Here is a 12224-nt window from a genome sequence, read left to right on the forward strand (position 1 = left end):
ACATAGCGTTATCAGTGTGTGATTAACAGGTAAGAATTACCAGTGTGTGTAAGGATATTTTCTTTCTCTATTCCCTGCAGACTTGGAAGAGTTCATTCGTCCAGATTTAGAATGGTGACATTATCTTGTGCATTCTTCACAACATGGTGTGTGTAATTAGTGTCAGAATGTGGGCATTAACCCAGATTCCCAATTTTAGGAAGATAAACATTTAAAAGTTCTAAGTTGCTTTAACCCAAAGAAATTGACAAAAACAGCAGTGATTCCCTTAAGTACCAAACTTAACTCCCCCTTCGTCATTCATCAGCAGTATCCAATGTGCACTTGCTGCCCAGAGGCAGTCTAAAGTCCTGTATTTCTCAACCCTACAATCCCGCTCACCTCCCTGAGTAGCACTCTATATTCTGGAACGTCTATGTTTTTTGTACATACCCTTTAACTCATATTTATGTAATTGCTCATTCAACAAGTATGTACCCGGTACATACTAGGTTCCAGTTACTATGTCAGATGTTCGAGACACAGAGACAAGTCGGAAGAAGTCCTTGACCCCAAAGAGCTTACGATCCAGCATGGAAAGCAGATGATCAACAGTAATGTAATATCAGATCTTGCTTGACAAGTGATGTAGAGAAAGGTAAGGCATGTGGAGGCATAGAGAGTGAGGTTCTATCTTATTTATAGAAGGCAAGAGGAGACCTCGCTGGGTAGATGACAGCTGAACAGCAAGTGAATTGATTTAAAGGGAGAGCAAGATATGCAGGTAGAGGGAGTAAGAAACTTTTAGAGAAAATGCATGAGCCTGCAGCGGGAGTCTGCTTGGCATTTTTGTGAAACAGCAAAGAAGCTGCTGTTGGGGAGGGCAGTGGCTGCCATAGGGGAAATGGCAGGAGAGGTACCCAGGGGTCTGCTCGTGGATAAAGCCTTCTCAAACATGTGAGAAGGTCTTTGGATTGTAAGGCAGTTTTGATTAGGAGACTTTTAGAGTAGGTGAATGGAAGAATGGGACGTCTCACCAAAATGATATCATTTAATTATAAAACAACCCCCGTAGCAGCTATGTGGGAACACATACCAGGAATTGACTGAAAAACAGAGTGGAAGCAGAGACAGGGTTAGGACCAACATGTATCTCTTCTTATCTTAGGTAAACAAATAAATATGATGGTCTAACTGGCCTATAGTAGACGATAATTTCCCACCCACTTAACCATAATATTTTCACAAAGACTTCATTCTGAAGACAGGATATCTGCACTCTAAAGTGATATTAATGATAAAATCTAGGGCACTAAGATTATTAACCGGAGTGGTATTTTGATCCCCTCCTCCTTAAATTACAATACACAGACATTCTGCATTCATTTTGTGTTGACCGTAATAACGTATCTGTATGACACTGATACTGGAACGATATATATTTTTATAGTAATCATATCCAAATGTTGAAAGTGTCAGAGATATTTGAAAAGAATAATCTAGCAGATAGGAGAAAAATAGAAGAATACAATATTACTGAGGGGGAAAAAGGCAGTCTAAATGACAGTAAAGTATGACAAGAATATTAGCAGGAGATAAATGAAACAGATAATTTAAGATAAACAGTTTTTGAGCATAAAAAGGAAGTTCCAGCCACAAGGTTTCTATTTCCTGCGGTAAAGCAACTACTTACTAAATGATACCTTAAAAAAAAGACTAGTCCCCAGGGAAGAAGTGAATGACATATTTCTGAAAGCCGATTTGTAGCTTGCTAAGTAAAACTTTTCCAGCCTGGAGAGCAATTCATGAGAGTAGAGCCCTTAAATTTCTTCTTCAACAATAAATCTAACCCCAGACAGTATCAAGTTCATAGTAGATGTTCAATAAACGTCATTTGTCAGATGTATGAGTACATGAATGAATGAGATTCCAGGGTACTATTACTCCCCAAATTGTTTCCATCTCAAAAATAGGAATCCCTAACTTTTAATTCTTTACTTAGATATTCTGTTTCCTAAACTATTTGTTTTCTACAAATTTAAGAAAGGATATCTCAGATTCCGGGAAAACCCCACCTGCCTCTCCAGGCTGCACCTACAGTTGTGAGAAAGCACATTTCAGACAGCAGGGGAAACCCGTAGCTCATCACAACAACACACTGTAAACTGCCTGGACCACTGGAGCATAAATTAAAGAGAACTGGAGTAGCTGAGTGACTAGGAGGCGAGAGGAAGGGGGCGGAGACAACGTAACTGAATATAAATGCTGAGACACCCCAAAGACTCAGACCAAGCAAGTGCTCCGGCAAAGACCTTCACTGCAGATTGGCTTGACCTGGAAGTAACCAAGGGGTCGACTGAGACAAGGATAAAGATGACTTCTGAAGACTGTTCCATAACGGAGACCAGCTCCTTGCATCTGGATAAAGAACGACAAAGTAAGTCAGGTCTCATTCTTTATATGCTGGTAATACCTACATCTAAATAGCTGACTCTCTATCTATGATGTATGACAGTAGTTAGGGGGGAAATGAAGCTTGGTTTTTGAAGAACTTGGTTACATTCTATTTTAGTCGGGGTAAAGGAGAAAAATGGGAAAAGGTAAATATTTCTTTACCTACGAGGAGATGGAATACCTGAGACTTGAGCGGAAACCACAGGGTGAATATCTGAAGACTTTTAAAGATTTGTTTCTCTGTTTTAGTTTATATCCTCTCAATGTTTCTGATTTAACTAGGAAACTCCCTGCCCTAACCTGGGGCATGTCCATCATTTTTCTGTATCCATCTAGACATCCTCTAGGAAGCACTGCCTCTCTTTCTGGAAAATTCCATTTTCCACATAAACAATTGCATTCTTGATTGCCTTTACCTTGTACCCTTTGTGTGCTTCTGGTGTGCCTAGTCCCGCGTTCTCATGACAGCATCCTCCAGTTGCTGGAAACAAAGGTTGCCAATCTTTGACAGAATAGCCACATAGGCATCTGACTATTAACAGTGTCTGATGATAATTTATTAGGACACTGTCATGAAAAAATTCTTGGAACTGCAATCTGCTTCTTCTATACTCTTTATGGGACTCATTTCCTCCATTTCCTTCTTCTTTTTTACCCTTCTAATAACTGGCTTCAAATTCTACATGAACCAGGCAATTTTCTTCCTTAATTTTATTTTTCATGGAAATATGACCATCTCTGCTTTCTACCTTTTCCTCTTTTCTATTTGTCTATTCTGTCCATAGACCGTTCTATTTCCTGCTACCAGAATTTTCCCGTTGTTTTCCGATAACATGTTTCTGTGAGGCGTTCATGACTTTTTTCATTGATCTCTCTCTTCTTTTCTAATGAAGGAGGTTCCCCAAACACTAGCATGTCCAAATTAGAGTTCACTTGTAAGCAAAACTATCCGGTAACAAAGGAATGTGTTGTGAACAGCAGAGCCAGAGCAATCTAGAGGAAGGGACTGTTTTCTGAGTACGTGTCTACGAGAGTGGTTTGCTTTAGAAAATCATCAGTTAATGCTGATGAACTCATCTTTTACTTAAAAACACAAAATCAAGTGTGGTTAACAAGTGCAAGCCATACAAAATTTTGGTAACCAGATAACCATAACTTTATGGCTCAGCTGAGATGCTCAAAAGAAAAAATTATACAGTAATAAGCCTGCTCAAAACCTAGCACAGTGGAAAGAAGGAGCTAATTTAGAAATTCTTAACTTTCCCTGAGATCATCCCAAATCTGTTGGATATTTAATTTATGAAGGTTTAATCTATGCCACTCTTGCACTGGCCCCATTAGGATGAACAAACATTGAGCTTCACCCTTGGGTCATTCAACACATGTTAGTGGATTTCTATTCTTTTCTCCATTAGTGGACAGGGCTGGTGATCAGAATGGAAGCATGCTCTTAAGGGAGTGTTTTGTCACCTGGGTGATAAATCAAACTGCGAGTAACAATAGCCCTCACTAATGGGTACAAACTACAGTGTGAGAATCAGCTCCACAGCTTACCCACTGGATGAGCCAATAGTCTGAGCTGGGCTCTGGAGTCCATGAGTTACTTGGATGCACTGGTTCTTCCAAAGGAGCCAGAGCTGTTGCTGCATTGAATTTAAGCGGCATGATTGGGTCTCACGTGGTGAGAAGTGAAACTAGACAGAGAGTTCTGAACTTGCTGCCCTCGCTACCCAGGGCTGCTTCCGGTGACAGCTGTATGCCGGTAGAAAACGGGAAGGTTCACTTTAAGAAGCTGACAGACATAGAGCTAGATAGGAGTGAAGTCTAGTCTTCTCTTGCAAAATCTGAATCTTCCCCAGAAGATCTATGCTGGGAAAGGCAATCCTTAGAAGAAGCAAAAGTTGATGTTGACATCCAGTACATATAAATTACTACGAAAGAGAGCAACATCTCTTTGCCTAGTTCAACTTTAGAGCAATGTTATAAGGGAAAAAAAAATACATGAATTTCAAGTCATGTCCTATATAGACCACCTTTTAAATTACGAAAGTCATCCACACTGAAAAACAGGATACTTTTGCATATGGAGACTATTTTTGTGGTAAGTTTTCATACCATTCAAGTAACCATTTTACATTTCAGTTTTTGAGAACAGACTAGAGAACTGTATATTTCTTGTGAGGCCAAATTTTTAAAATTCTGATGGTTCATCCTAGCAAGATTCAAATCCAAACTCTGAGTCACAAAATCTCGCTCTCTCTTCTCTCAATTATTCATTTGTATTCTAGCATTGTTGTTATTGTTGTTTTGGTAACTAAGAAGCATCATTCACTTCATATTCATATTCTAAATCCTTCCACAAAAATATTTCTTACTGGTGAAATAAAAGTTTTACTTTGTTTTAGGATTATACAAAGGGTAAACTAAGAAACTGATTTCCACCCAATATTTGGTCTATAATTTACTGTTATATTTCCTCTATTATTTTAACTTCTCTTGGAAAATTCAAACATTTTACTTTTCACTTACAGATTTTTTTTTATTAAGGTCTAGTTTACATACAATGAATGCACAGATCTTAAGTGTACAGTTTAATGAGTTATAACTACAACTCCAATCAATATTTGACACTTTCTGTCACTCTAGAAAGTTTCCCTGTGTTCCTTTCCAACTAAATTAGTTTTCAGATAAAACTAATAAAAGCACAAAATAGCAATCAAGTTTCTGATTTCTGTCATCATAGCTTAATTCAGCTATTCTTGACTGTCATATAAATGAAAATACAGTACATAATTATGGCTGGATTTTTTTCACTCAACTTTTTTTTTTTTGAGATTCATGTGTTTTGTTGCATGTATCAGTTTTTCCATTTTTTAAATTGCTGAGTAGAATTTCCTTGTATGGATATACCATAATTTGTTTATCCATTTTCCTGTTGATGAATATTTGGGTTATTTCTAGAATTTGGCTATTAAGAATAAAGCTTCTATAAACATTCTTGTATAAAACAATTTGAAGATGTATTTTTATTTTATTGAGAAAATACACAGGAGCAGAATTGCTGGGTCAGAGAGTAGGTGCAATGTCTAATTCTGTACAAAACAGTTTTCCAAATATTTTTTTCCATTTTACTCTCCCATTCAGTAACATATGGAAATTTCAATTGCTTCACATCCGCACTAACTTCAAGAATAAGTACTATCAATCTATCTTTTTATTTTTAGTCATGCCAATTGTGTATGTTTTTATAACCATTCAACATTTTTCACTACATTACCCATATTTATACCCATTTATACCACCTGCCTTAAACAGCAACTACAGAGAAGAGACTATACTTAAGATGTTCTTTTTATATGTCATCTAGAGTAATCAGATATTTTCTCAATGTTCTTATTATGATTAAAACAATAAAATTATGACATGTTTAGAATTTTCATAGCTACTAAGTACATATATTGGGGAACTATCTTACAATCTTATTATTATGACTGGATTACTTCATTTCTAGCCAAATTATCCAAATTCACTCAAAATTTGAGGGAAATTAACATAACTTTTGTATAAGAAGATGGGGAGACACATAGCTTTTTTTTTTTTTTTTTTTAATTTTAAATGCCTCAAAGGAAAACCAAATGTCTCTACCTTCCCTCTATAGCCTGTCTGAACTTATCATCCACTTTCTCTCTTCAGGTGATGCCCCCAGGCCTCATTTTGCAACTCATCACGAAGGGTCCATTCACGTCCCTATCCCGTGTGCCGTCCTGAACGTGGTCTTCATCACCGTTTTAGTCATAGCTCTTGTTGCTTTATCAGGTAGGTCTGCACTTTGTGAATTCATCACAAACTCTGATTAATATAGGATCATCTCACATATTGTACATGGCCACTTTCCTCGTCCATACTAAATGTGATTCCACATTCTTTGGATAATTAATGCAATACTTTATTTGAGTTTTCTAGAGCTTCTTTATAAGGATTTAAAATGTCTACAATTTATACATTACTCTGGGAGAAAATTACATTTGAGCAGATGTTTAAATCTAAAACAAAAAGGGCTGATTTAGATTCTAAATAAATGAACATTTACACGGACAAAATGTGGGCGGATAGAAAAATAACACCAAAGCCATAGATTAGTCAGGAATTGGCCAGTCTCTTATCTCAAAAAGCACAGAAGAGTAGGTATGGATAATTAAGAATATGTCTAGAAGCTCCCAGACAGTCAGTTGCAATATGGTATTTGAAACATACAGCTATGCCAAGATACATCTGTGTCTTGTACAAACATGAATTTATACAATTGTAGGAACATCCCCAAGCCACAGATTGTTCTGTCTTCTGAATTACTTCTCTTCAAAGTAGTCTCACCTCCACCTCCCAGAATAGGGTTATATCTACCACATCTTCAAAGTCTCCCACCTCTGCATTCAGATGCAAAACTGTACTTGGAATTTACAATGTACTTTGCCCTTTCTAGCCTAAAGACTGTTTTCAAGATTTTTCAATTTTCCAACCACTCTCTGATCACAGTGACTCCCTCTTATTTCTCATACCCTGTACAATGATGATTAGGCACAATGAGAGATCAGATAAGGTGAGAAACTACCCTCTTCTTACTCTTCCCAGAATTCACCTCCTTTTTAATAATAATTTTAAATAGACTATAACCTGTATGAATTTTGAACCACTATGCTGTACACCTGAAATACACATAACAGTGTAACTCAGCTATACTTCAATTAAAAATGAAAAAAGAATTCGTCTTCTTTCCTTTTATCCTTTACTGTATCACCTAGCACAGCAGAGCATCCCTGAACTGGTTTCATACACGTTGGGTATTCGGTTTCTTGTGTTACTAAAACAAACCGTTTTCCTGTTCACAGTGGGCCAGTACAATTGTCCAGGCCAATATATGTCCCCAGTGCCATCAAACAGCCATGTTTCCTCATGCTCAGATGACTGGATCCAGTACCAGAGGAAATACTATCTTATTTCCAAGAAAACAAGGAACTGGACCTTGGCCCAAGAATTCTGCTCCAAACACAGTGCTACACTTGCTCTCATTGACTCTGAAGAGGACATGGTAAGACAGTATTCAAAAACAATTCCATAAGATACTGCTCTTCTATTTTATCTGGCTAATCTGTGGCTTCCTTCTGTTTCCTTCTAAGTGAAGACATTGTACCTGTCTCCCACATAGAAAAGTTTAGTCACAGAAAGCCACATGATCAGTCAGAGGTCAAAATGAGACTTCACCTTAGTCTTTAAATGTGATTTGACTGTTTCGCTTCAAAGGCGAGAAATCCCAATGAGCTATCCTACAGAGAACTGACAAATGATGGGCTTAGTGCTCATGCCTCGATTGCAGCTTTTGAGAAACAGGATTTTTTACATACTCACGAGGAGCAGTGATGTAACGTAGACTTCCTCTGTGCTTTCTTCAAGATCTTTTTGAAACAACACGTGGGTAGAGCAGAACACTGGATTGGGCTGAAAAATGAAGCTGGCCAGACATGGAAATGGTCAAATGGCAAAGAATTTAACAACTGGTGAGTTTCAAGATAATCTTTTTATCCTCTCCAGGCTGGCAGTTTAGGGGAACCACTTTCCTTTTTTTTCTTTTTTTTCCTTTCAAAGCACAGTTCTCTACGAAGGTTGTGCTCTTTATAAAGCAGAATTTATAAAATCTCCCTTGTATATTATGCTCCATGGAATTCTTTAAAGAAAGGCTTTAATATTGTCTTGTTTTTTTTCTTTTTATCTACTTGGAATTCATACAGTAAATCCTAGTAATCTGATCTCAGCAAATTCTAGTGTGAGTAATAACACTCAGTTAGAAATGTTCCAGGAATAATTATGATGATGTGAAAAAATCCAACATTTCCAATATCATATGCATATTTCATTGATAAGCTAGTTTGGGGTGGTTAAGCCCTTTTTCCTCTTTCCCAGTTCTCATCTCCACAGGGATAAAGAACAATATTTTCAATACCTAATTAGAAGCTTCTGTGGAGCTGAGAGAAAATTTACCCCAGAATTAAAGATACTGAGTTTATTTTTATTACATATGATTAAACTACATTATAGACTTAGAAGAATTTAAATTTAGTGTTAATGTTTGTCACCTGAAAACTCAAACTTGAATAAATTTCTAGCTATCAAAATGTTTTATGATAATCAGTGATACAGACAATTAGTTTAAATCTTTAGAAAAAGAATTCTTAATATGTGTCCAATGGTACCTCACCCACAGATGGGCTTCAGGGGTTATTAACCCCCTAAAATTGGAGGCACTAGTATGCGTGATTGTTGAACGTGTATACCTTCTGGAAACTGTTTCTCGAAAGTTTTGGAAAATCAGAAATAACCAAGAGTGAATCCTCCAGTGACGCATCACCCAAATGAATGGAGCTCTTAACTCCTAACTTTCTATCTGTTCCCTATGTGCTACTGTTTCAGTCCTTGTCTGCTGTCTCTACAGACTGTCTATGATCATTTAACTGGTACGCTTGCCTCATGCATTCTGACTGAGAAAAAAAAAAGCAGAAGCCACCCCCACCACCACCACAAAGTTTATTCTTGTATAACTGAACGGAAACGAACTGAAAATCATTCTAGTTTCCATACTGTTTGACAGGTTCAACCTGACGGGCTCGGAGGACTGTGCATTTCTGAACAGCACAGAGGTCGGCAGCGCCGCGTGCAAGAAGAATCTACACTGGATTTGCAGCAAGCCCGCCAAATGAAGAGGGCTCGCATTTGCTTGTAGATGATTCCAGCGAGGAACTCAAGGAAACTTGTATCAGTGAATGCTGCTCTACGATGAGATGTTTTCCAGAAAGACTTTGTGAAAAAAAAAAAAAAGAAAAAAAAGAAACAACTTTGTGTTATTTTGGAAACCTTCTTCCAAACAAGAATGTGGGGAAAAAGGGAGGCAAAACTCCAGTAGTACCCGCATCGTGGAATCCTCCTGCCATCAGCTGACAATGTCATGGGGTGACTGATAATTTTGTCCAAGAACGAGAAAAACCACTTCCAAGCTTTGGAATGCACTTTATATATTTTCTAATTCAGAAGTAATAAAATAACTAGGTTTTAGAGTTATTATTTATTGTTGAATGACTACGAACAGTGAGCACCCTTCATTCACATGCACTGTATGAAGGAGGTAGCAGGTGGTACTCAAAACTGATGTAAACAGAGAAGGTCTAACTGGCAACACAGATGTTTAGTCTAAACGTATTTTTTTTAACTTAGAGAACATTTGTAAGTGGGCGAATGCTTATGAAACTAAGCTTTGTAATATTTCTTTCTTTGTTAAGAAGTTTGTCAAGTTATTTTGTCACTTCTCACCCCAAAAGAATGGGATGATCGTGTATTTATGGTTTGTTTGTTTTTTTTTACTTCTTCAACGTAGACTTGTCTTTTTCAACGGTACACAATGCATTGCCTTATACACAGTGTTTTACAGAGATAAAGACAAAAGCAAAGAATATGAGGAATATTTGTAAAGCAGATAAAGCGTGTTGGAAAATGTGCAATATGTGGTGTGGTAAACCCTAATCAGGGAAAAGTCTGTATTGTTCAAACCTGGGATAATATTCGTCCTCTCCGATCATCAGTGTGTGCCTTTCCTGGTCAATTCCACCACGTGCAATACTTCATTTGAAGTATTTTCTAAGTGCAATAAAGTGCGTTTATTTGTTTGTCTTTTGTATTCAGTGCAAATTATAAGCTGTTTTTATGTATGTTAAAATAAAAGTAGAATCAACAAAAGGGTTTCTAAGAAGTGTTCATTCCTTTAAATACACTAAAAATTATAGCTCATACTGAAATGCAGGAAACAGAAGGTTGTAACTTTTTTTAAAAAACTGTGTCTGTAGTAAAACTTGAACATTATAACAAGGTTTGGACCTTTTAAGTTGTTTTCAGATGTGTGTTTTCAAAGCGCTCTTTCCATTTTTCTGCATACAGCACTTGCTCAGTAAATATTTTAACTGACTTGAGAGGACTTTATATGTCATTTGAAACTTTTTGACTCTATTATTTTCTTCCTTTTTTAAATTGCTTGTCACCCTGAAGGAATACAGAGAAATTAGGAGACACCTAAATTCACTTTGCAAGGATTTATTTATAAGCTGGTCCTCTCTCTCAAAAGAAGATAATTTTAAAAGAAGATAACAGAGAATATGTAGGTGCTACGAAGATATCGCAGACAGCCTACTTTATTTGGCCCTGTATTCAAACATTAAACTATCAGTTATCTGTTTTATTTGACTTTTCCAGTATAATTTCAATTTCTTCCTCTGGAAAGGGAGAGTTTGCCCTCAATTTTCAAAATTTTGACTAGGTTTTCACACATGAAAATCTATCATAACTAAGATTAACATGCTAATAAAATTCTAGAGAAAATGTTGGAGGATCTATGCCCAGAAAGACTGTTGGTGATCATGTAAGTAGGTTTAGTTCAACCTTTGGAAAACAGTTTGAAAATATCAAAAACTTTGAAAAGATTCATATCTTTCCTTTGATGTGAACATTTTTTTGTGGAGGGAGAGCATTAAAGAAATAATCTTGGATGTTTAAGACGTAACCACAAAAATGTTTACCCAAAGGGTATTTTTAGTAGTGATAAATCAGAAGCCACTTAATGGTTCAAAACTAAGAATTAAGTTAAATAAGTTGTACTACATGATGAAATAATACGTTGTCACTGAAAAATAATAATGAAGAAGAATGTTTACATATATGAGGAAACTACACAAAGTATTATTCCTAAGCGTCTTAAATATTAAATATGTAAATTTCATGTTTCTAAATTCTAAAAGAGATTAAAAACTATTAAGGTAAGCACAGTGGTTTCCCCTGAGTAATAAGAGTATAGATAATAATTATGTTTCCTCTCTATGCTTCTCTATAATTTTGAAATTATGAATAGTTATTTTACTCTTAATAAGGAAATATTTATTTCAAACAAGCCTAAATATAGTATCATTAAGGAAATAATTTCATTATTTAAGTTACAATTCTACTTTCTAGTGATGAAATCCAGTCCCCTTCAAACTGAGTTCCCCTGTCTTGTTTACAATTAACTTTTCACTCCAAAACTTTATTCCCTTTCTTATCCTGCCCCTGTTTGCCTCAGGATTGAAGAGAATCAAAGAAAAGGGGAGACTGAAACCAAGTAGGGCCCTGTGGGGTCTTCCCACGTACAACAGCCCCTCCGTGTCCCCAGTTTCTTATTTGTAGAAAAAGGCTTTAATGTCCTTGGTCTTCCCAGAGGTCAAGAGCAGGCTCAAGCAGCTAATGATTAGGGCACGAGAGTCAGAGGACTCCTAGGTCCTCCTGAGGGGATAGAGATAATCTGATGCCACTCCCCGCAGGTGGAGAATGGTGACTGCATGCTGACCACAAGCTTGTAGACCCCAGAGTGGATGGATCCAGAAGGTTGTGATTCCGGAAACATCACCCTGTAAGTTACCTCACCACCAACCAATCAGAAGATGGCCCACGAGCCCATCACGCCGCCTACGACCCGCTGCCCTAACGCTGACTTCAAAACCCCTCGCCTGAAAGCATCGGAGTTCAGGTCTCTTGGGCTGACGCTGCCCTGTTTTCCTTGCCTGGTGCCCTGCAAATAGACCTTTGCTTTCCTGCAAACGCTGTCAGAGTTTGGCTCTCTGCACTGTGAGCACATGAGTCCTTGCTCTGTAACACAATTACATATGAGTTTGCTTCAAGAATCTTCCCTGCGCTAAATTAAACCATGGTCACCAAACGTGTGGGCA

General features: G+C 37.2%; 1 protein-coding gene across 1 annotated transcript; it reads left to right on the forward strand.

Moving 5' to 3' along the window:
- The first annotated feature begins 2151 nt into the window (after positions 1–2151).
- Positions 2152–10212, forward strand: CD69 (CD69 molecule). Its single transcript, XM_006192144.3, has 5 exons — positions 2152–2416; positions 6127–6249; positions 7320–7519; positions 7882–7985; positions 9074–10212. The coding sequence occupies exons 1-5, from the start codon at positions 2242–2244 to the stop codon at positions 9180–9182; spliced, it is 711 nt and encodes a 236-aa protein (XP_006192206.2). The 5' UTR covers positions 2152–2241; the 3' UTR covers positions 9183–10212.
- The last annotated feature ends 2012 nt before the right edge of the window (positions 10213–12224 follow it).

Source organism: Camelus ferus, chromosome 34, assembly GCF_009834535.1.
Source record: "Camelus ferus isolate YT-003-E chromosome 34, BCGSAC_Cfer_1.0, whole genome shotgun sequence".
Lineage (NCBI taxonomy): Eukaryota > Metazoa > Chordata > Mammalia > Artiodactyla > Camelidae > Camelus > Camelus ferus.

Bases quoted from the DNA above. Each gene is read 5' to 3' on its own strand.
- CD69 (XM_006192144.3), top strand. From the start codon at position 2,242: ATGCTGAGACACCCCAAAGACTCAGACCAAGCAAGTGCTCCGGCAAAG. The intron at 7,520-7,881 runs GTAAGACAGTAT...GCTTTCTTCAAG, and splicing joins TTGACTCTGAAGAGGACATG to ATCTTTTTGAAACAACACGT. The intron at 7,986-9,073 runs GTGAGTTTCAAG...ACTGTTTGACAG, and splicing joins GGCAAAGAATTTAACAACTG to GTTCAACCTGACGGGCTCGG.